Source organism: Plutella xylostella, chromosome 9, assembly GCF_932276165.1.
Source record: "Plutella xylostella chromosome 9, ilPluXylo3.1, whole genome shotgun sequence".
Classification (NCBI taxonomy): domain Eukaryota; kingdom Metazoa; phylum Arthropoda; class Insecta; order Lepidoptera; family Plutellidae; genus Plutella; species Plutella xylostella.
The window spans coordinates 3,967,519-3,991,653 of NC_063989.1; the positions used below are offsets into that span (position 1 = coordinate 3,967,519).

A 24,135-nucleotide genomic window follows, 5' to 3' on the forward strand; every position below is an offset into this window, starting at 1 on the left:
CGTAGTGAATTTAGTAATTGACTATTAAGAAGTATTTTGTACTTATAACTATTTGTTTGTTTATCCATTTAACAACTTTTAGTAATGTTTACCTTCGCGCAGTAGTCTAGTGCCGCTATGCGTGTAGTTTTTGCAGTGTCCGCGCGGGCACCAGTTGCACGCCGGGTCCGTTGAGTTGCAGGATCCTTCCAGGCATAGACCCTGAAATAATATTTACAGAAATATATACTCGAATTGTTATATTATGTGTACAAAGTGTCACAAATGTGGTATTGTAACCCAATATGAGATCAAACTTTTGAGGAGCTCTCGTATGGTCGTGTGATAAGATGGCTGGTCGACAGACTTTTTACCGGCGGTGTTTGCATTCTGCCCCTACCAAAGTGTCGCAGGGCATCACAAGTAGATAGATTGATATTTGATTTCACGATAAACGTAAATCTTAATCATATTATCATCCACTTTCTAAAATTAAATTATCCATGAGCAACACTTTAATTGAAAGATAGTTTCTTACTTCTATGATTGAAACTTACCCGATAGCAAACATCATAAGGTTTATCGTAGCTACAGGGTGTTCCGTCGGGGAGGGAACCAAACGTCACTGCTTCACCTCCTGTGTAGTTCACGCACCATAGCTGACAATGTTTCGACTCTGAAAAGCATACAATTTGCGATAAAACATGTTATTCCTAAAGTTGTTATATATATTTTGGGTGACACTGTTTTAGAATAACTAGGTACTTAATCGATATTTTTTGTCTTTTTGGCTAAGCCAAGTTTATAAAAGACTATTTTTAAGGTATTTCCAGAATAGTATACATTATTTCCATCAAAAAAGTATTCCGTTCGTCGTAGTTTCCGTATTCGCCACAGTTCGATAAACACCAATAAGATAACAATGGGCGATACTTCTCACGGTGCCTCTAATTCAGTCACAAGTAGATGTGACATTTAAATCATTGTCGGATATCTCTGCACATTTGTTATGTTAATGGCGACTATATTTCGGCATCGGGTTGGCGCGCCCTCTGACTCACTATATTTAAGTATGTATATTTTGCATAAAGCTTGGTTCTCATGCTGATGTGTATACATGATTTTTTTATTAGACTATCACACGTTCTAAGAGTTTTCCAAAAGTGCCTGCTTTTTCTGAATCAAGAGAAGTTATTGGCAGCGGTTATTAAAAAACTTACTCTTTTATCAAAGAACCCTGTCAAAAGGTCTGAATTCCATACGGCGCTTCGCTTCCAGCTGGACAGACGTCGTGTGCAATCAGTCCTACGTATAGCATGAATACAATAAAAATGGATTGTCAAAATTGTATAAAGAAACGGCGGCGTCAGCAATGCCGATGAAGTGGACAAACTTGTGTGAATTTCTATACAAATAATACTGGATACGATACGTCCGTGCAATGCCGATAGGTGGGCGGTTACCTTAAAACAGTACAATACAGTGTCCAGTTGTGTACCTACTGTCGTCAGTGAGGGCGGGTATGAGCGCGGCGTCCTCGCGGCGACACAGGTCGGTCCGGGCGTCGCGCGCGCGCCCGCACGCTCGCCCCGAGTAGCACGGAGACACCTTGCTGCTCGGCCCGTGGCACCCCACTCCCGATCTGTAGACAAATTGTAGCTTAAAAGACGGGGTCACAAATTGTGCACGCTCTAATGTTATAATGGTATTTAAGGCAATAGCGACTACGAGTATCTAAAAAAAATATCTATTCTGTCTTCTTCCTGTAGTGTCTCTCCATCATTGGAGGTTAAGTTAAGTTAACAAAGAAAATGCTTAAAGTTTTATGGTAGGTAGTTGGCTGTATTGTTGAAACGGTCAACCAACACCCGACGCCAGCGTATAAACAACATACTTTGGGGCCCACATGCTCATATTGCTGAATCGGCACAATTTTGCCTTTCTGAATCTGAAACTTATTCATCTGGAATAAGTAGTTTCCAGTTTCCGACACCTCACGTTTGTAGCCCGGCGCGGCAGATAGAGTCTCTATGAAACTTCGAATAAAACACGCACCTTTTATTCTGAAGATATACGAAACTTTTGAAATCAGTAAAAGTTATATTGCAATAGTGGATCTAAATTCTTTCGTATACTGGTATGTAGTATCTGCTTACAACTCCTCTTTTGGGAGCATTTGTTATACTTGGTTATACACTAATGTGTGTTTAGGTTGATACTTAAATATCGTCTTCTTGACAACTTGTTGCTGACAAGTCTAGGGACATCGCATCCTTCGCCGACTTCCCAGGGTTCTTCGGACGTAAGTACAGTTGATAAGCCACTAGGGGAGGCTCCTTCCGTACACTATCATTATTGGCAGGTGCCATACAAACACAAAGATGCTGATACTCACTGAGTGTGACAGCGCCGCCTGCTGACCCGCAGCCCGTAGCCGCAGTCCGCGCGGCAGCCGCCCCGGGTCCACGCGCCCCACACGCCCTCGGCCCGCGGAGTCGTCTCAGAAATCTTGGGAGTCTCAAGAGTCTCGGGAGCCTCAGGTGTCTCAGGAGTCTCGAGAGTCTTGGGAGTCTCGGGTGTCTCAGGAGTCTCGAGAGTCTTGGGAGTCTCGGGCTCCGGGACGCACTCGCCGTCCATGCATCGCTGAAACAAAACACTATGTAAAAAGTAATCCAAGGTGGCGATGAACTAATATCAAATCATGGCATTTTAACGTTTTGTGAGATACAACGATGAGTCTATGATGGATTTTCTACATAATCAGCTAGCTGATTATATCTTGATATTGACATAATATTTCAAATAGCTGTAAGCATAAAGCATAGGGGGCACGAGAATCGGTGACAAAAAGTTATACCGCACTACGCGACGAGCGAGAGAAACTTAAATGCAGTGGAAAGGCTCAGTGCTTCGAATCATACTGTTGAAAATACGAGTATAATATGCATTATGCAGTATGTTGCAAAAAGGGTATAGGTACTAAGCCGAAACCCACATGTGCAGCATGGTATATCAAAGCCATTTTGCAAAACCCTGCAGTTTGTATTAATTGTCTACTTGATAGTAGCTACATACGTTTCGTTACTCTATGGTAGCTATAGATATTACTTCTGAAGTACCAATACCTACTTATACCGTAGTAAAAACTACTACAGTGAAACTATAAAGTCCTGAAATTAATGTTTGAGGAACTAAAATTTTCTGGAGCCTGGCACCATTAGAAAAGAAACATAAAAGTCATAACAATTGTTTATGTCAATAGGCGGTTGGCTGTTTTTTTTGAATTTTCTTATTAATTATAAGGATAATCTAGATAAAAGCAACAATTTACGCTTGGTTGCAATTAGGAAGATGAAGAAAAATATTCGTAGTCAAGCTAGTGAAGTTATTTATCGAGTTTTTATACAATGTTTAGCGGAACATCAAGCTGGACACATTTTGTCGAATTTGGAGGATGTTTACGCTCGTACAGCGTGTATGACGGGTATGTAGCATTGTACAAATTGTAATAACTCGTTTTTTATTAGAACCAACGCTTCATTTATCGATAAACCTAGGTTTAGAGCCCAAGTCGAACATTGTTTACATACCACTGATTGTAGGTTTCATCTGGTTTCAGTTGAGTCAAACCTTAACATTTTGATACTTGAAGATATATTTTTTGTTTACTTACTAAATTCACATTGTGTGAATTTGGGGGGCATTGTGTAACTCAAAAAGATTTTTTTTAAAATTTTATAGTTATATCGGACCAGCGTGCCAAAGAGGGCAAAATATGGAATACTTCTAACTCCTGGAAGAAACAGAACTGGCCGTCCAAAAAGAGAAAATGATGTCTTTACTATGTGTGCCCTTCGTCAACAGATCCAGTTTTTTTATACAGTTGTAATAACGTTATCTAAATAAATATTTATTGGTTTCACTATTATAGCCTTCATATTAACATCTTCTAGCTTGTATAAGAGCTTTTTTTGTGGATGGTAAGTTGTTTTTAAAATACATAAATAGGAGGAAATTAACAGGCAAAATTTCAAGTATCAAAGTCAGTTATGTTTCGCTATATAGGGTTGCTACATGAAAGTTAGCAGTGCCCTCATTTAATTTCAGGACTTTATAGTTTCACTGTATTTCAGAAGCGAGGCGGCGGTGGTGTACTTGTATAGTAATCCAATTTCACGTGAAACATATTCGGCAGAATGTCAAACCTGTCCTATTTCCTACGAACAGTCACCAAATATGAGAGAAATATGCGCTTCTTACATCATAGCTTCTGAAAGTTTATGATATCTTAGGTATTAAATGTTGAATCTATATTTTCTTTTTTATATCTTTAATATGATTGAAACAAATGTTTATTTTTTATGTTTTACAGACCCGTCCCTATGTTTCTTTACAAGACATCTATTACACTGTAATTAGTAATCTTACGGAATTCTGACAGTTATCAATTTTAGACAAATCAGAGATCACAAACCTTTTTGGGCTGGGCACTTTTTCAATACGAGTCTGGACATCTGAGACTATAATATATTTTTTTAGTCCCTGTATCCATTTTATTAAGTGCGGCGCTCCGTCCCAAACCCTGTAATGTACCACTTGTTTTTGTGAATAAAGAATTTATTTATTTATTATTATTTATTTATTTAAATTAAAAGGGGATTTACCTACGGTGAGAAATAATTACCGTACCTAAATATGTATATCACAAACAGTGAAAAATACATAAAAGATAATCTCAATTATCTTATATAATTATCGCTGTCGTAGAAAATATATCTAAAAACAACTAGTAATTCTTTTTGAAACGGTAGCCGTAGTACGCCGATGTCAGGCCGATGTTGCGTTCGTTTTTGAATAGAGGAAAAAAAAGAGATGTCGCTCTATAAAATTGTATTGTGTGCACTGACTGGCTTGCGTGACGTCACAGCAAACTGTGCGTCTAAAATGTGCGGTGGAGGTACCAAATTAGCGATACAGGTGAAATTGTGTCAGCGACTCATCGCTGGGAGTAAGACAGCAGAACACGTTTACCCCATCGGTCATTGGTTCTTCGACAGATGTGACCAGCCCACCGCCACTTAAGCTTATTAACTCGGTGAGCTATGTCGGTGACTTTAGTTCTCTGTCAGATTACTTCGTTCCGGATGCGATCTTTCAGAGAGACTCCAAGCATAGCTATTTCCATAGCTCGCTGAGTGACCTTCAGTTTGTGAACCCGTCCCACTGTAAGTGTCCACGTTTCAGCCCCATAGGTCATAACCGGTAGGACACACTGATCAAAGACTTTCGTCTTGAGACTTTGTGGTATGGGCGACGAGAAGACTTGACGAAGTTTGCCAAATGCTGCCCAGCCCAATTGTATTCTTCTATTGACCTCTGATTGGAAGATGTTTCTACCCAGCTGCAGAGTCTGTCCAATCGCATCCAGTGGCGTGCTTTGTGAGGGAATACGTCCAGCAGTGAACTGCTATAGGTATGATGATGGATGGATGATGATGGATTTGTTTATTAAAATCTCTACCTAATCATCACTAATATTATCATCATCATCAATATCTTCATCATCAGCATCGCTGATATTAATTATTAGAGACTCTGTAACTCTGTTAATAAAATCGTCGAGAGTGCACATCTTATCTTCCTCTTTTATTGTGTGGCTGATGCATTCTTGCCATTTCTCAGGAGTAACATTTTTTATACCTTCTAGTAATAGTTTTTTAACTTCCGCCATTTTGTAAGTTGTGTTGTGTCTTGCGACATGCCCCTTCACTTGAGCCCACACCATTTCTATAGGGTTTAGCTCACAATGATATGGGGGCAGTCTAAGCACAGTAATGCCTTGTGCTGCGGCCATTTCGTCCTCTATACACTTTTGGTATTTGTGTTTCTCCTGACCCACAATTTCCAACAAATTCACCTTTAACATTTTTTCTTCAAAATTTAAATACATAGGTACATAAACATTTATAAAATTTTGAATATTTGTTTATTAGCCCTAATATATTGTCATATGTCAATATGGTGCAGTTCCAATAATCTTACATACATACCGAACATGTACTTACCGAATAGACAATCTTTTTTTGAAATTGATTAAAAAGGTTTATTATCCCTGAATTTAGTAGGAAGTGATGCCATGCTAAAGAATAAAATAAAGCAATTAAAATTAATTCGATACATTGGTCGTGAGTCGTGATCCTACTTCATATTATAAATGCGAAAGTTTGTAAGTGTATGTGTGTATGTATGTATGTATGTTTGTATGTATGTATGTGTGTATGTTTGTTACTTCTTCACGTCAAAACAGCTGAACCGATTTTAATGAAATTTGGAATGGAGTTAGCTGACACCCTGGATTAACACATATGTTACTTTTTATCGCGGAATTCCCACGGGAAAACTTATTAAGGCAAAGCAAAGCTCGCGGGAACAGCTATTATATTGAAATATTTGTTATTTTTGTATTAGTTTACTTGAGCAAGTAAATATTTAGATTTATCTTTTTGTATAAAAATATTAAGAAAAAATTATTGCCCAGAAATGGATCGCAATTTTTCCTTTTTTCGGTAAAGAACTTTTTTAGTAGCATCACTTATAAAATGTCAGAATTCTTTCCAATTAAAAATCAGAGATTAGGTATTAAATATGACTTATGCCGTATGTGTGTTGTACAAAGTTACTTTATTCTATTTTAAAACGGAATAAGTAAACCATAAGATATCCTATATTCTGTCTTCATTGTAAAACATTCTATTTCCATAAAACATATTGCCTTCTTTTAGGTGTGAAGTAAACTTGTTTCGCAGTTTTCTTTGCGGCAAAGAAAAATACTTTTAGCTCCAGCATAGTACCTACATTACATACACAGAAACTACATAGAATATTTAACACATCAACCTTGTATCTAACTATCCTTGTAATTATAAATACTGATGCTGATGCTTATAACAACAAAGTCAGGTAGGTAAATCGTTATAAAACACGAACTCATCTGGAGTTCGTATTTTTTGCCCTTAGCTTATTGCGGTTAACCACTGAGGTAAAACTTTTACATTCCATTAGCCACAAATGAAGCATAAAACAAATTGAAAGCCTATTGAAAACATCTTATCGGGAGATTTGTATGCACACACGTTCAATATTGTTGGTAGAGCCGAGCCGGTGGCTGGTGGAGGTACCTACTAGCATGCGAGTTGTGAGCACGGGCCGTGTTCAGGACCGACCACGAACATTTCACCACGAAATGATGATGTTGTCTCGCTCTTCCATATAGCATGTGAATAGCACAGCATGATGCTCGACTAAATAAACGCAGACAAAAGTATTGTTGAATACGCAGCGTTGGTTCTACAATGAATACGCTTCAGCGTGCAGCCTGCATCGCAATGATATGGAGATAGACTGTCAACGTAATGGAACATATTTCCAACTACATATTGATTGCTGTCGTGAAATAAAATGTCCGTTTTATTACGGAGTGGGTACAGTTAAAATCCGCACTAAGCGGATTCGTTTCGTAAAATAAAAACATAAAATGCTGCCTCTTAATGCCAGCGGATTACAAAAGTGCTTATTTTTTGCCAGAAAATTCGTATTTGCATTGGGAACGGACTGCTGAGAACTTTACTTTGTCTGTAATTAATTATTCTCGTGGCGCCAATCCCTCTTTTCGCGTCCATTACCATTTATAAACATGTTTGGCACAGAAAGAGCCTCCCCTAGTGACCCGGAGCAACGCTGGTGAAGTCAGTCACCATGGTGACAAACCCTAGACCAGTACAAATCTTTGTCACCTTCCCGCTAAGAAGTTGGAGAAGACAAAGTGTTATTGTAACAATTAACCAATTAGAAATGGAATATGTCAAGCTAAGAAGATCATAACGTGATCATAACCATCAATTACAGTGAAGGCAATTACACTCACGTGCAATGAAAAAGTTCCACTCACAAAATGTCGACACCAAATTTAATGACCCCATTTTTTTAATTATATCAAAATATTTCTTTACGTTTATAGTTGGTACTATTCTGATGCGCTGTTAAATGTACTTCGCCGTTCCGTTTATAAGTCGGTAATTTATTGCTATTTATTGTCACTGGAACTTGTTCATTGCTCGTGAGTGTATCTCTATGTTTTTATTTCTTTATGTTTAAGGTTGACTTTAAGAGATCGCTCTTAGCGATAAGGCCGCCTATTCTTCATTGTTCTTAGTTTATATGTAATCTTTGTTTCTTTTAATTTTTGTGGTGACCAATTCTATTCTATTCTATCTCATTGACATACATGGTGTTCCTTGCAAGGTGTCCCCTGCAGCGGCGGCTGGTTCTTAGAGTAGCAGGTGGCGGGGCTGGCGCGGTGCGCGCAGTACAGCACCGCGCAGAACGGAGCCTCCATCTTCTCCTTGCACACTGAGAACCTGAGGTCAAGATAAATAAAATAGTTATAAAACGTCTCTTAGAATATGCAGAAATAGGTTCGGAAGTGGACAGTTTTCAGATGAACATATGAGAAGCTGTTTTTTAAGCAGTTGCCAGGAACTCAGTTCAGAATCTGTCCACTTGGTACTCCGTAAGTTATTGTTGGTCAGCAGCTTTAAACATATCAAAGCAATATGTGACGTCCACCGATGAATAAATATAAGCAAAATTCAAAATTTAGCCATTACCGGATGCTCCAAATTTATCAGACTATTGCCCACATGTAAATTTTATGACTATAAGTTATAATTGGGCGTACTTATTCGGCTAAATGAAACCTAAGTACTATCCTACTTCTAAATAACCCATCAGTGTGTAACAATGGGTACACACAGGCTCGGCGAAGGTCTGAGTTTGCGCGTGTTCGCTCGTTGTTTCAACTCGGGTCATGGGTGTAGATTGTAGATCCCTAGTTTGGGTGAACGGGCCTAAATGTAGACAACTATTTTAATTAGGCGCGTTCCTTATAGGTACAATCTAAACAATACGACATGGAAGGCAGTATGACGTCATGTGAGTTCGCCTTTTTCGGCTATCGCTTTTCGTATTTTGTTGTGAAAAATTAGGTACTTAGGTCATGTTATTGTTTTAACTATGGACTATGACCCTTCCATCCCATATTTGGTAAAGTTAGGTAATTTGGTAAGATTATAATTACAACTGGGTGCATAAACAAATATTAGTGTATCTACTGCACTGTTACAATATTGCTTTGCTTAGATCAAAGGTAGAGTCTAGTGAGCGAATAACCTACTTGTTTGCTTAGTCGGACATAATTTATACATCTCGATTGACAAAGTTAGTGACCTCAGGCTTCAAGCTAGAATTAAGTAATAAGTTATCTACGTTATTTAGCATATTAGATAAGTAGATAACAAGCAAAATATCCTCCTCAAATTACACATGTCTGTTTCCCTTCAGTTATGTATTCATCATCATCATCAGTCCGTAATTGTCCACTGATGCACATAGGCCTCTTCCAAGTAGCCCCACAACACTCTGTGCTCTGCCTTCCTCCTCTAGCCTCTACAGGCTACCTGGCCAAGCGGGGAGAAGGGCGTCCCAAGCCACCATCATGAGAATAAACACTAAATATGAGCCATTTTGCAGTTTAACACATTTCCGTTGGAAATAAATTATAATATTCACGATAAGCCCATAATATGAACTGATAGACTGATCATAAAACAATGTGTATTAATATGTAATAATCAATAAGCTGAGGTTTATACCCACCTAATATGTACAATACCGTAGTGTTACTAGTGGTATTATAGTAGGCATTAATCAGTGAATTTCATAAATAGCTTTCATGAAAGATGTGATGTGGGTTGCGGTGTGGTGTGTGGGTATTACTATACATAAATATACCCATATTCACTATCTGCTAATTAATAAACTTAATGTACTCATGGTAGGGTAAAGAGAGCATTTTAGAAGGGTTACTCTATACTAACAAAAAACGAACTAACGGGAGCTGTCGTGCAACCGGCACGTTAATACAGCGAGATAGAGTCGTGGCTCGCGCAGTAACGCTCTGAAACATAGTGTTTCATCTTAGAGAGTGACCCCTCTGAACCCAGCGCACGGACCTGTTGACACATTTGACCCACGTCCATGACCCCCGAGCAATATTCTACTCCCCCGGTTGGATATTCAAACCTTGACCATGTAGCAGAGTTTTTTTTAATGTATTTTAATTTAGGAGTGGACGTTTGTTTATTTTCCTACATTTAAAGTATCGATATTTATTGTGAGAGAGATTAATATCAATTCATTACTTATTTCTCCACATCGCTGAACCTATCTTGATTAAATTTATCAGAGTTCCTGGCATCACGGGGAGGAAATGAAACCGTTTAGTTTGGGTGAAGTATAGCTACCGACGTAAATAATGTTTTATTACATTTATGAAAATGGTTCAAAGTTTCAGTGGGTACAAGGCATTAATTCTTGACTGGATCAGTTAGTGGTCATCACGCTACGGCTGCGTTCTCACTAATCAAACTCTTGGTCGTCGACTGTGTAAAGTAGCGTATCAGTTTAAACTGTGATAAGTGTAGCTACTGGCAACACGCAGCTTAAGGGAGAAGAAAAAAAAATGTAAGTACTGTAGTTATCCACCAATCGCAGGTTAGCTGGAAGAAATTGTTTTTTAGCAATAAGGCCTCCTTTGTATCTGAATATCTTAAGTCTTTTGTAAACCTGTGTTTTGTAATTTACAATTTTATTAAAGTAAAAATATAAATAAAGGTTACACACCCATCCCCGAAGTCGACGCGGCACTGGTGGTCTACTCCGAACACTTGCGCCGCGCCCGCCGGCCCGTCCTCGCCCAGCGCGAACCCCGCCGCAGCCGAGCGCGAGTGCAGGCACTTCCATCGCCTGTACACAAGAAGAGAGATACTTAGGATGACTTACACCAAATATTTAAACGTATTTAAATCTATTGCTCGCTTGCTTTGACAGTATAGTGGCAGAGTAAAACAGTAATAGATTTGAATGCGTTTAAATATTTGATGCAAGTCACCCTTAATCAAATTCTGGGCTGATTTTGGAATGATTACAGAGAGATTTCAATATTAAAAAAAAAAAAACACGCACTCACGCCTTGTACTAATGTACTCCCTTGCGGGGTAGGCAGAGGTGCATTGCTGCACCCTCTTTTCGCCAGAGTGATATGTTAGTAGTGTTAGTACCAATGTAATAGGGGGCGGGCCTATTGCCATTTTACGGGCACATCCAAGACCCGAGAACAAATATCTGTGCTTAAACAAATATCTGCCCCAGCCGGGAATCGGACCCGGGACCATCGATCGGCTCAGTAGTCAGGGTCACTAACCACTACGGCATTCGGTCGCCATTTCAATATACTTCAGGTAATAAAAGCATGCAGGATGCGTCGCGTTCTCAACGGGATACCCGTCATAAAAAAATATGGACTCGACGACAACGCAACGTAGCGCAGCGCAATAATGGAGACTCACCCTAAGGGTGCTTTTCTGTAGCCGAATAGAGTACCTAGCTGCATTGCACATCTCTGGTGGAAATTCACCAATAAACATAATGAATATCATATACATGCAAGGATTCGAATAAGAGGTCAATAGAGGAATAATACCCTACCTAAGCACAATAATGTGATAAATCTGGAAGGAAAAGCAGGTTAACATCTAAAAGCAACGTCAATTTCAACAAACGCCCAATCCATCTCGATTTAACAATAATACCCACGACGTATTCCTAACAAGGAATCGGTTAGATGGAATACGGGGAATATTCATCCGGCAAATATCGAGATTTCGATATTTTCTCGCCACAATGAACGAAGTTTTCTGGGTCGGTCGATCGATCTATTATTAGCGTCGAGAAAAATCGAGATAAAGATGGAACTTTTATAGAAAGATTCAATATAAAGACGGCATGATAGCGACTGGAAACGTTACATTTACATAAGTAATGATGATAAAACCAGAAGAAATGCTTTGTTATTATTATTAAACAGGGTTTAACGAGAATTGATTCCCGTGAAGGCTGGAAATTTATTAATGTCAATAAATCGTAATGGAATTGGTATGCCTCGAGGCATGAAAATTAAGTAGAGAAAGCTTTCAAGGCTTTATAAATAAGTTGCACTCAATAACGTCGGTTTCAAATACCGACCTATATCAAGATCCATAAGTAAGTACCTATGTCATATTTGTACTATCGTTAAGTACATGGTTTTGATAATGGTTCCATTATATTCCAATTTCAGGTTTTCTGTTTATTTTGTTCAGTGATGTTTATTGGAAGATTGCCTATGAAATATGCAATGTATGTAGACAAATGTAATATAGCATCCAAATCTTAACCGCTCGCCGCGAAATCTTAAAGTTCTTTCCAAAAAGAGAAAAAGTTGTTCAGAATTATGACCAGAGTCATCCTTTTCAGAGGAGCTACACCACTTTTACATCACACTGCAGAGACCTGAAGTAGAACGGTATATCACCTGGACTTGATGTCGAGGCCCAGCTTCGACAAAGTTACATTACCTGGACTTGATGTGGAACTGGTTCCTGGAGCAGGGCGACCAGGTGAAGTGCAGCGAGGAGCGCACCACCGAGCTCATCACGGAGCCGCCGCCGCCGCCGCTGCCGCCGCCACCGCCGCCGCCGCCGCACGCGCCCGCGTCGTCGTGGTGGAGGCCCAGCCTGGGGAGAGGTGGTGTTAGTCTTAGATTAAGAATGTACGAACAAGATGGAGTGTCACCTACAAAAACAAAGCCATAATAAGGGCCCCGTTCGTTTAAAATACTCTCTGAGTGAGAGTCTGCGTTGTTCTAAGATAAAAATAAATCAATATTTTACAGAATATGTCATCACGTTGTCCTTCATTATTCCTCTGCATATAATAGTCTTCCATATTATAATCTGAAAGGTCTTCACCCGAGAACATAATAAGCTTAGAAAATGCTATTACTTGCTTTTATTATGAGAGTTATAAGTTGCAATCTGTCTTCCTGGAATAGAGAGACAACTGAGTTCCCAGGACCAGGACCTGTACTTGGATGCTGCTAGGTAGTAGTGTAAATATTGTAGATATTAAGCGTACTGTTCCAAGAAATTTAATTTACTTTGCTTAATTTATTTACTTACTAAAAATAAAAGGTTTAGTTAAATGGTGCAATAGCAAGATACTTACTAAAAACATACACTCACGACTCTCACGAGCAATGAAAATGTTCCAATGATAATAGACAAATTACACCTAATCGGAAAAGACTAGCTAAATGACGCAATCTGCAATACTGAAGTACATTTGCGTATCAGAATATTACCAACTAAAAACAAATTAAAATAACAAATATCAAATTTTAAATGAAATATTTTAAAACAATGGGCATATTTAGTGGCGGTTTTTTTTGTGAGTTTATTCAAAATCCTACAAGTCTGTTGATTATTTAGAAATGGGGCGACCATAATATGTTGTAGAACTTTTGCTCCACATGCTCATACATACTTCAGAGCCAGCCAGTAGGTACAGTCTGAATATTGATTACTGCGCTGCAGAGTAACGTGAGGTGAACCCGTGCTATATACCACACTATACAACGAAACGAATAACAACTATTTCTAATACGTTAATATCACGTTTCTAATACGTTAGTATACCGTCTTTTCATATGAGTTAAATCTGTCTGTAAGTAATTAAATCCTTCTCATATAAACAACATATTTTAGTCAACACAAAACAAAAAATATAGACACCATTATTATTATCCGTTTTGATATCTCAAGAATATCACGTTTCTAATACGTTAAGCCCTGGATGTCCAAACACCTGCACCCGGGAAGACCTCCTCAAGGCCAACCAGAGGGGTATCGACGTGGCGGCCCACTGGGCCGCGCAAGTGTGACAGTTGCCATCGACACGACAAGAAGAAGAAGAATACGTTAAGTATATCTCGAATATAGTCTTATATGAAGAAGGTGTGGTTTACTATCGTTGACATTTTCATTACGTTATGCTCCACCAACTCATTAGCTGAACATGTTGGCTATAAGGTATGTACTCATGTAAAGGTTAGAAACTACTTAAGTAGATCGGTATTTAATACAGGGTGTTATTGTATAGTATTTTTGTTTTTAACAGGTTGACGGAATTAATTAATATTTTCGTACGATCTCAAATACTATGGAAAGAAAATAACTATATAATAGTTACAATTCATAAACTCTGTAAGTAATTTTTTTATGACAACGAATACTGTAGAATAACACTGTGTAAATAAATCACATTTAAAATATAACCCTTTCCGAATTTTCAATTCATTTAGAGAAATTCTTCAACAGTTTATGAAGCGTCACTTTACAAAAATTCCCCGAATATTCAGTCCTCACATTCCCGGAGAAACTAATTAATTCTAGTAAATGAAGCTAATTGCTCGTGTGAACCGGCCTGGGTGTGGTTTATTCGACTCACGCACAGTCTAACACGAGATTCGGCTTTATTTCTGACCTAATAAAGTTAGTATTCGAATAAAAGTTAAAAATTGCCGTAAATTGTATCGTTAGCGCGTACATTTCAGTTAACTCCATTATGTAGTTACAGCCGATTACTTGTGGCCTGCGCTGACGACACATCTGATTGATATATATTTTTTTATTGTTACTAGCCATGATGTGTTTTATAGACAACTAAGCTCAGAGTACGGTGGTACGGACTCGATACGGATACCTGAGATTCGATAAATCTGTAAAAATAATCTAATTTTTTTCCTTTCATGTCAAAATGTGTTCCAAATAGTTCCAATGGTGTTTTATAGTGCCAACATTACCCGTAAAGAGTTTATTTTTGCAGTCGCAAGTACTATTTACAGAACATTCTGAACAAAGGGTCAAATGAAGCTTTGTCCCGCAAATCTATTTTGCGAACCATCAGAATGCAACTCATGTATGATGTGCAAAATAGACAATCTACGTAGCATCGTGCGCTGTACGCTTTTCCGGGGGTCACTCCAGTTTGCGATAATCGATGTTTCGGAGTGCTGCTGCTGTGCTATCCATATCCACGATTAGTTGTATTAAAAGAACCCATTGATTGACAACATTCTTGGTGTTCGTTAGTTTTTTTGTCAAGCTAAAGTAACCCTGCAGTGTGCGCCGAGCAAAAATAGAAACTCCAAGCAACATTTTATCATTGTGTGCATTTTACCTTGAACGGAACTTTCCGTGCACGAGGAAGCGTAAAAGCTTTTTAAAATTAATAAAAGGTCACAGAATAATCCTGCAATTATTTGCGTTACCAAATCATATTTCAGCCTAAGGAGGCATTGGAGTTACCATTACGCACTTCAGTAAGTCAGCGGAATTACACTTTAATATTTCTTTATTTCTATTTCCGTGCCACATTTTCGCTATTCAATAGCTCGAGAATCGAGAATAATTCTGTGCAATAATAATGTGGGTAATGCATCTTGTAATACACAGTCCTGACCTTGGGCGGATCGTGGAATGGAACCCGAACAGAAATAGATCAAAGCTGGAGCTGGAGCCACTCGTGAACCATGAACCACTCTCTTCCACTTTCGCCCGATTTAACCGCCGTCGTAAATTAAATTATCCTTGAAATGGAATACATTTTATGTGATTTATATTTTAATCATATTATCCAGACACATGATTTTGTATCACATTATTACACTATGTAAAGTGTACCTATAAGAAATAGAACAGCACCCACAGGCGTCCTGCTTTTTGCTTAAAGCAATTTCTACCAGAAAACCATTATTAAATTGAATATTTATACAATTAACGATATGGTTCAATACGTTATATCAACAGGTAAATAAATAAAGGCGTCTGGAACAAAGCCTGGCAGCGCCGGCAGTCCCGGACCCCGCCAGCCTTCAGCCAGCGCTCGGAAAAGTGTTTTTATTTTCATCGCTACGCTACGGTCTGGTCGATGAGAGTCGATTTTAATTATTCAGTTCTTTTGATGGTAGTTTCGGCCCTTTCCGTTCACCGATAAACGATTTTTTAACAAAGAGAGAATTTACTTACAGGTTTTTTAAAATTCTTATGGTTATGGCTGGACGTCCAGCAGTGGACTGCTATAGGCTGGTGATGATGATGATGATGATGATTATGATGTAGGTCATATGGTTACATTTTCAGAAAGATAAGTTGGTATAAGTACTTAACTTAGAAACAGACTTTGAAACTTATAAAATTAAATAAAAGAATACTCGTACTCGTACAGAACCTATAGAATGGTAGAAAAGTACCCAAAGGATGACGGAAAAATATATCCTGCTTTTGAGGGCTTTCTAGTCTTTCTACATCTCAATTTTAATAAATGTGTTAGGTATATATTATGTTTATGTGTATCATTAAATTTATGGTGGCTTTTTGTTATGAACGATTTTACTTTTCAATTGCTTTTTCATATTCATGGCTGCAGTGACCGCTCAACGCAGCGGAGGCCCTAAAACTTTTCAAAATAAGCTACTTATTGAAAATGATGTTAATAAGATTGGGCCAATTACCCATTGACACACATACAGGGTGCCTATTGCTAGGAGCGATCGTTGTCATTCGGCGCGGATCCGCGGCGCTAATTAAAAAGCCGCAAGCGTCCTTTGTTGCGTTCATTCCACTTTGAAAGTTGGAACTGTCGGGAGCGAGCGATGGACAGGCAGTGTGGGAGATGATGATGGTGATATTATATGAGTCTTTCATAAAGTGAGAATGAGATGCCCTAGTAATACACTCGCGAGCAATGGATTTGTTTCAGTGATAACAGCACCAAATTACTCTAACGGAAAAGCTAACTTACTGAAAACCTCTGCAATATTAAAGTACATTTAACAGCGCATCAGAATATTACCAACTAAATACGCAACAATGTGTTCAAATTTTAAATTAAATGTGTGAAAAAATTTGGTGTCGGCATTTTGTCACTGTAACATTTTCATTGCTCGTTAGAGTAGCATTATCTACCAGTTGACCTAACAAAACACACATTCATTACCCACAAAGTCATTATTCACTTCTCCCTCACCCGTAGTGCAGTAAAAGCGTGCATTTCTCGCGGTTCAGTCGCATAATGATGACATCATCGTGGTGGCTGTGCAAATACTACGAGTATCGAGCGACTGTTGGCGCGCCACTCCGCGTTGTGATGGAAATGTACAAACACCGGGCTTAGTTGTTCCAGCATTTGTACACAATGTTGGAGAACTAATAGAGGGAATACAACGGGTTTAGCACGCTTTAGGGCTAAGTATGCTTATCAAAAATAAAACAGTTTTAATTGCTTAATACCTTACTACTAATTAATAGATTTTCAATTATTATACCCATAAATACAAATGTATAGATTATTTTATATGAGAGGTCTTAGTCGAAAAGGTTAATGGGATTATTATACCATCGAAGTAATTAATGGCCATACAATTATACAGTATTTTTGGTATAGAATGTAAATATGTATGATTATTTGAAACCGGAGTAACATTATAAGTTCGCCGAGCAAGGGAGAGAATAACGCAAGCTGGAGCCACAGACTGTGCAGAAGTTTATCCAACAAACAGTTGACGGTGAAGTCTCGCCTTATAAAAATAGCTCAGCTTAGCACCATTTCCGAAGAAATCCCAATTCAATTGAAAACTTCTCGCCGTTGTGGGTTGTATTAAAGTTTGTGTACGTATAGCCTGACAATCTAGCAGGAACTATTTCTAAAACGCAAATGGCAGACCATCGCTTGTATTGCCAGTTCCATACATATTCTTTTATCTTCATTATCATCAAAAATTCAAACCTTACAGAATACACTCACGGGTCACGAGTAATTAAAAAGTTCCAGTGACTTATGGACCTACGTAATGTCAATGGCAGGTGGAACTTTTAAATTGCTCGTGACGAAGGAGGGTGAAGAAAACAAAATGCATCCAACTCACAGATGCCCAATCTCATGCTGATACCTCTGCGGTTTGAATAGACCATAAAAAGGAAAACAAAAGACAACCAACTCACAGGTGTCCGATCTCGTGCGCGATGACGAAGCCGCTGTTGAAGCCCTCGTCGTGCACCACGGCCGAGGAGTTCATGCTGCAGACGCTGTTCATGCGCGCCAGCCCCGACGGGCCGCCGCCCAGCGCCGCGCGCGTCAGCCAGACTAGGGCGTCCCAGCGGGAGGACTCTGCGGGAGGGGTGGAGGGTTTAATCCGGTAAGGTAACGGAAATTATAAACCAAAAAAATGCCGCAAAAAAATCAATCAATCATAGATAGGGTAACGTAACGTACCTTGGGACGCTTGTACCTCGGGACATTGATTGTATTTTAAAAACCGGCTAAATAAACACATTAAAATTCTACCCTAGGCATAGTATTTTACTCGCTTGGCAAAACTAGTGAGTCTCGTGATCATACCAGCATCGAGTGTGTGGTGAAGACAATATGAAGTTTTTTGGAGTCAAAAGTAGCTTTTGTATAGTTTTTTGTGTTGCTTTATCTCATTGAGGCATGCTCAAAATAAAGACATGGATGTCACGTATAACTTTTCAGTAATTTAATTTTATATCATGGCAATTATCTGAAAGATTCCTAAATTAAAAATAAAGATATTTAAATTTTGGTTAAATATTGCTTTTTTGTACCTTGGGACACGATTAAATTTGTACCTTGGGACACTGTTTTCTATGGCTTTGTACTATGGAAAATGCAAACATCTAAATAACGCCTTATATGTCTGTTCTTATTAGTGCCAGAAGAGAGATGCAGTAAATCAATAAGAACAGAGATATAAGGCGTTATTTAGAAGTTTGCATTTTCCATAGTACAAAGCTATAGGAAATAGTGTTCCAAGGTACAAACGTGTAACGTACCTTGGGTCAAAACAAGCATTTTTACTTTTATCTTAATTTAATAAAATCTGGCCATACTAAAGCTTTAGCACAAATACTAGTGATAATAGATTATATATCCTACCGAATAAAGAAAATTTCACATTAATATCTTAGTTGTACGCTGCGATAGCTTCATTCAAAGTTGGGGTAGTCGAAAATGTCCCTAGGTACGTTACGTTACCCTAGATAATAATGTGTATAATGTGTATCACACAGACACCGCAATTACAAAAGGAAATCCACAACTTAAACGGTGCAATTGGCGGCCTTATTACTAAGTGTAATTTCTTCCAGACTACCTCGGAGGAGAGAAATTAGCTTAAAAGTAAAAGCAGGACATAACAAATTGAAGAACTGTAATCCTGGGCTACATATGTTATTGTTTGAAAGTTTATAAACAGCAACCGCAACCGCAATAATTCTGTCCATTCACTTTTAAATTAATTTACTTAATTAAATTACACGATGAAGTTACATGTACGATGTACCTAGTGGTTAACTACCAATTACCTCATGACATGTTATGTGTAATTCGTAAGTTAATAGAAGCTAGTCAGACCACATGCCACAGGCCATATATGAACGACAAACAGCAACAAGACCCAAATGGATGTCGTTAATTATAAAATCTAACAGAAGCAAGTCTACTTACGAAGGTAAACAAAATAGAAAACGTCGACAAAAGTCGCTTCGCTAAGAAACTTGTTTCTTTCCGGCATTACTAAATCAGAAACTTAATGTTCCTTAAGGGTCTCGTAAGAATACAAAACAAGCACCTATAAGTACAATATTATGAATATACACGACTGTTATAGTCCAACAAGAGGAGTCTTAGTAAATAATAGCAGCATTTTACGTTGTTTACTGAGGATATCGGATATTTATACTGGTTGCCCTTCAAACTCTTTCTTCGCAAAAGAGAACAAATATAAAAGTATTTATTTATTCATACACTGCACAGATTCCCCTTAGTAAACTGTGTAGTGTTTATGTATAGTGAACACGCGATACAATGACACTTGCACTTCCACTATTTCGATAATAATTAAGTAGGGCGATAGTACTGTAGCTTCTACATTTTAGTCCTAATTATTATCGACATAGTGTAACTGCAAGTGTAAACTAGCTGAGACGATGCGTATCACTTTTGGACGTTAAAAATGTTCATGTCACCGTCATCAATCTTCACCAGATGCCGCTTGTTCCAGTTGTTGACCCACCATAGCGCACGCCCGGGTCAAGTCACTCCACCCCAGTAGTTAAGCCGGGCTTATGAATCACAACAGTCATATTGGCGCTGAATGAACGTTCGTTTTTAGTATAGGGTCCTCTCTCACTTACCATCCTCAATCTTCAGCAGATGCCGCTTGTTCCACTTGTTGACGCGGCGCAGCGCGTCGCTGATGTCGGCGTAGCGCACGGCGGGGTCGGGCCGCTGCAGCAGGTACAGCTTGCGGATCACAATGGTCATGTTGGTCACTTACCATCCTCAATCTTCATAAGATGCCGCTTGTTCCACTATTTGACCCGGTGCAGCGCACAGTTGGATCATGTCACTCCAGTAACTAAGCAGAGCTTATGATCAATTAAAAATCAAAAATCACGATGGTCACGTTGGCTCCCTCACTCCTCACTTACCATCCTCAATCTTCAGCAGATGCCTCTTGTTCCACTTGTTGACGCGGCGCAGCGCGTCGCTGATGTCGGCGTAGCGCACGGCCGGGTCGGGCCGCTGCAGCAGGTACAGCTTGCGGATCACGATGGTCATGTTGGCTCCCAGGGAACGCTCGTTGAAGATCGCTGTCACCTAGGGTTAAACAGGGTTATGATTTATCAGGTACGTAACGGGACGCTAGCACGGGTGTCAAAAGTTTTCGGTCGCGCTCGCTATCGAGGCTGCGCAATGTGAGCGATGCAAAACATTTGCCACGTCTTATCGTGTGCCTCTCGCACTCTAAGACCCATATCACACGGCGTATTTAAAACGCGCAGAAGAAAAAAAGAAGAAAAAAATAGATGTTCTTTAAGTGAAGTGATATACTTAATGTTTATATTAATTTTTTCAGTAACTTTAGTATTTACAATCATCTGTTTTTATTTGTCGGGATTTTAGGGTTGGTCGCGTAATGAAAGTTGTTGAGTATGTCGAGTAGGTACTTCAGTAATCATGGGTTCCGCTCATCTCGCATAATCTTTATTGAACAAAACTCATTTCGCATAACTCGTATGGTCTAAACTTTTTTGGCCGAACCATCACTTTGCCAAGACTTATGTGGCATAAGGCTCGTTTCGTCTAAAACTCTTTAGGCACAATCTTTAAACACCTAAGTTTCGTTTGCTCAAATTTATGTTCGTCTATACCTATGTATAATCTTGTTTCTCGTAATGTTATCTTAATAAATAATATATTAAGTATGTAGTAAATCTACAAATTGTGGTATTTTTCTCCTACATCCCGAAAATCACGATATTGTATGATCAAAAAATCGAAAGTTAACGACCAATATAATTATTACAAACCCCATGAGATCGAAACCTAAAAATAGGTGCGACGACGAGCAAAGCGAGGAGGAGCGTGTTAGGTGCACATGTTCATCAAAACCAAAGCGGAGCGCAGCGAAGCGGAGCGGAGCGTTTTCCAAACAGCGGAAACAATACAAGGCACCAGTTTGCGCTATGTATGGAGACGCTCCGTCAAAGTTAAAGCCAAACGAATATTATTACTTTGTATAAACCTAATAAACCTATGCCATAGCATTATTAGGCTATTCAAGATTTGGCCATACCATTATTAGGCTAAACAATGTTATGCGAAATAACTTTTTACTAAACGAGATTTATGCCATACGATTTTCGGCGTAACGAGACTTTGACCAAACGTTACTATGCAATACGAGACTAGGCAAATAAATCTTATGCCAAAAAAGGTAGAACCCAGTAATCATATACCGGGTATCGGGAATGTCACTGATGAAATTATTGTGCGATGAAGATGCCATAAGGCTGCGACCAAGTAGGTAACAATTTTATGTTGTTTTGATGTTTGGTTCGGTTAAATACGATCGTTTATTGCATAATAATATATTCGAATTTTTTAATTAACCGAAATCTATACGATACAACCTGTATACAACTATACATGAACAAACTGTATAAGAGGATTACATAAGTAACTACCTACCTATTGTTGGCACCTATTTGCTACATACGATACACATTTCCAACATAATTGCGAGCCATTTATATTTCATAAACAGTATTTATTTCATTAAAGTTCATTGTATGTTCAATTAATTATTGTTCAATTTTCATTATTCGATCATCATCTCATGTATCAAATAAAAAGGACATTTAATTAAACGTTCAACGTACCTACCGGTCGATTTTGTTTCCATAAATTAAATTGTGTATTTTATGGTTTACTAGCTTGTTCCTCGTGCTTCGCCCCGCTCTAAATGTTTTAATTTTTTTTTGGAGGTAGTAGATAACGTAAGAAATCAGATAGTCTTATACAAAGTTTTACGGTCACAGAATTTTACAAAATCTTTCTTGTTTCAGTACTTTTGGTGTCTCGGTGTTATAGCTGTGTGGTGGTGACTGGTCAGTATACAGGACAAATCATTTTAAGTATAAGTAAAGATTAATTAATTGCAAATTAGAGAGTAATTTGATATTAGGTACATAATATCCACTTGCAATACCAGGAACGGTCCACCTAATAGGTAATTAATTATTGGATCGTAAATATAATTTGATGTGTGATGTGTTCGTATTTCCTACATATACTTCTTAGTATGTAGGTACCTAGGTTACTGTAAAACACTTACAATATTCATGAGAGCCAAAATATAGTGCTGAACTTTGTCTCCGTGGAACTCGAGCATCGTGTGGTCCGCCACCACCGCCAGCTCCAGCCACAGCCCTGCAACCAAGCACCTTATGCATATTCACAATTCACCTCAAAGTCACATTACAATTGCAAAGTGGCTACACACGTGAACCGGGTCTGAAGGCTGGGGGCTCCGTCCTGAAGAAGTCCTCGTGTGTCGCCAGGCTACTCCGCGTCTGGATGCGTGCCTTTGCTGGCGTCAGCTCTTCTTCGTCATAGTCCAGCTCGGGCTGGATGTCGTCCGTGAGGTTGTAGACCGGCACTTGCTGCGGCACCAGCGTGAGCACCAGGTCCCGGCGGCGCAGCGCGTGCGCGGGGCGGGGGGCGGGGCGGGGGGCGCGGCGCGGGGGCAGCGCGAACACCTCCTCGCCCACCTGCACCAGCCCGTACCAGCGCCCCGCGCACTCCGTCACCATCGCCGCCGACGCGTTCACGTCCACCACGCGCCCCGAGTAGTACCGGCACTCCTTGTAGTGCGGCGCGAGGATCGCCTCGTTCTCTTGCAGCTGTAGGTGCCAGCCGAAGATATGGAGGTGGCGAGTGGAGTCGGTGGCTGATAGCGCGGCGGATGCACCCGCTATCAGCAGCAGCGCGAGATAGCCCCCCGCCCCCGCCCCCCCGCGCGAGCTCTCGGCGCGTGCGTGTGCGCACATGGCCCGCTGCCGCTCGACTCGGGCGCTCCTAACATGTTATACGCGAGCCCTACACGTCATGCGTCATCACATCACTCATTCACTTGTAAACAAAGAGGGCTCACTTGTGCTTTTATTGGAAAGGCCAAATGCAGATGGAACAGATTTTAACTGCGCCTGGGAAGTCAATGACTGTGCTGCGCTCTGGGGAAGGCAATTATGTTGGTGGGACCAACTTATTGTTTCCGTCACGCATTTAGTTTGGTCCTTGAGTAAGTTACTACAGACTAGTGGTGTGCTTAAAAATTAACTACAAGGTATAATATTTAAAGAAGACCTAGTATTTATACAAAATTGTATCTAACTTGTACAACCTCAACTAAGCGTCACCACACTTTCTTCCTCAGTTGACACTGCTAAATATAAATACAATCTTGCATTTAAATACCCAGCAAACTTTCTTACACATCACAATTTATATTTCCGCTTACATTAGTGAGGCACTTTAGTTATAAATAATAACTAACGCTTGTCTCATATTTATTTTCCTTTGATTCTCCTCAATGTCACTAAAAATATTTAGTTTTTTAGCGACGACACGTTTTTGATAAGTAATTAATTACTTAGTAATGGGGCGAGTACATATCTACGTATCTATATAGTAGGGTGTATGTACTTACATAGTACAATTAAGGAGTCTACACACCAAACCCGCCGACACAGCCCGGCGGCTTGGTGTCGGCGACCCAAACCCGCCAACCCGCCA

General features: G+C 39.4%; 2 protein-coding genes across 2 annotated transcripts in view; both read right to left on the bottom strand.

The window, feature by feature from the left end:
- Positions 1-368, bottom strand: part of LOC125488965 (A disintegrin and metalloproteinase with thrombospondin motifs 3-like) — a 30,703-nt gene extending 30,335 nt beyond the window's left edge. Inside the window, exons 1-2 of the mRNA XM_048623084.1 lie at positions 354-368; positions 93-201 (exon numbers count right to left, since the gene is read on the bottom strand). Coding sequence (XP_048479041.1) covers positions 93-201; positions 354-368 — 124 coding nt within the window. The remainder of the gene's footprint in view (positions 1-92; positions 202-353) is intronic.
- On the bottom strand, positions 98-23,584 carry LOC105382158 (A disintegrin and metalloproteinase with thrombospondin motifs 14). Its single transcript, XM_048623085.1, has 11 exons — positions 22,844-23,584; positions 22,676-22,770; positions 20,487-20,655; positions 17,976-18,141; positions 12,492-12,650; positions 10,720-10,842; positions 8,264-8,396; positions 2,375-2,622; positions 1,478-1,621; positions 537-655; positions 98-201 (listed from the first exon to the last, which is right to left on the bottom strand). The coding sequence occupies exons 1-10, from the start codon at positions 23,388-23,390 to the stop codon at positions 610-612; spliced, it is 1,830 nt and encodes a 609-aa protein (XP_048479042.1). The 5' UTR covers positions 23,391-23,584; the 3' UTR covers positions 98-201; positions 537-609.
- Positions 23,585-24,135: the final 551 nt, after the last annotated feature.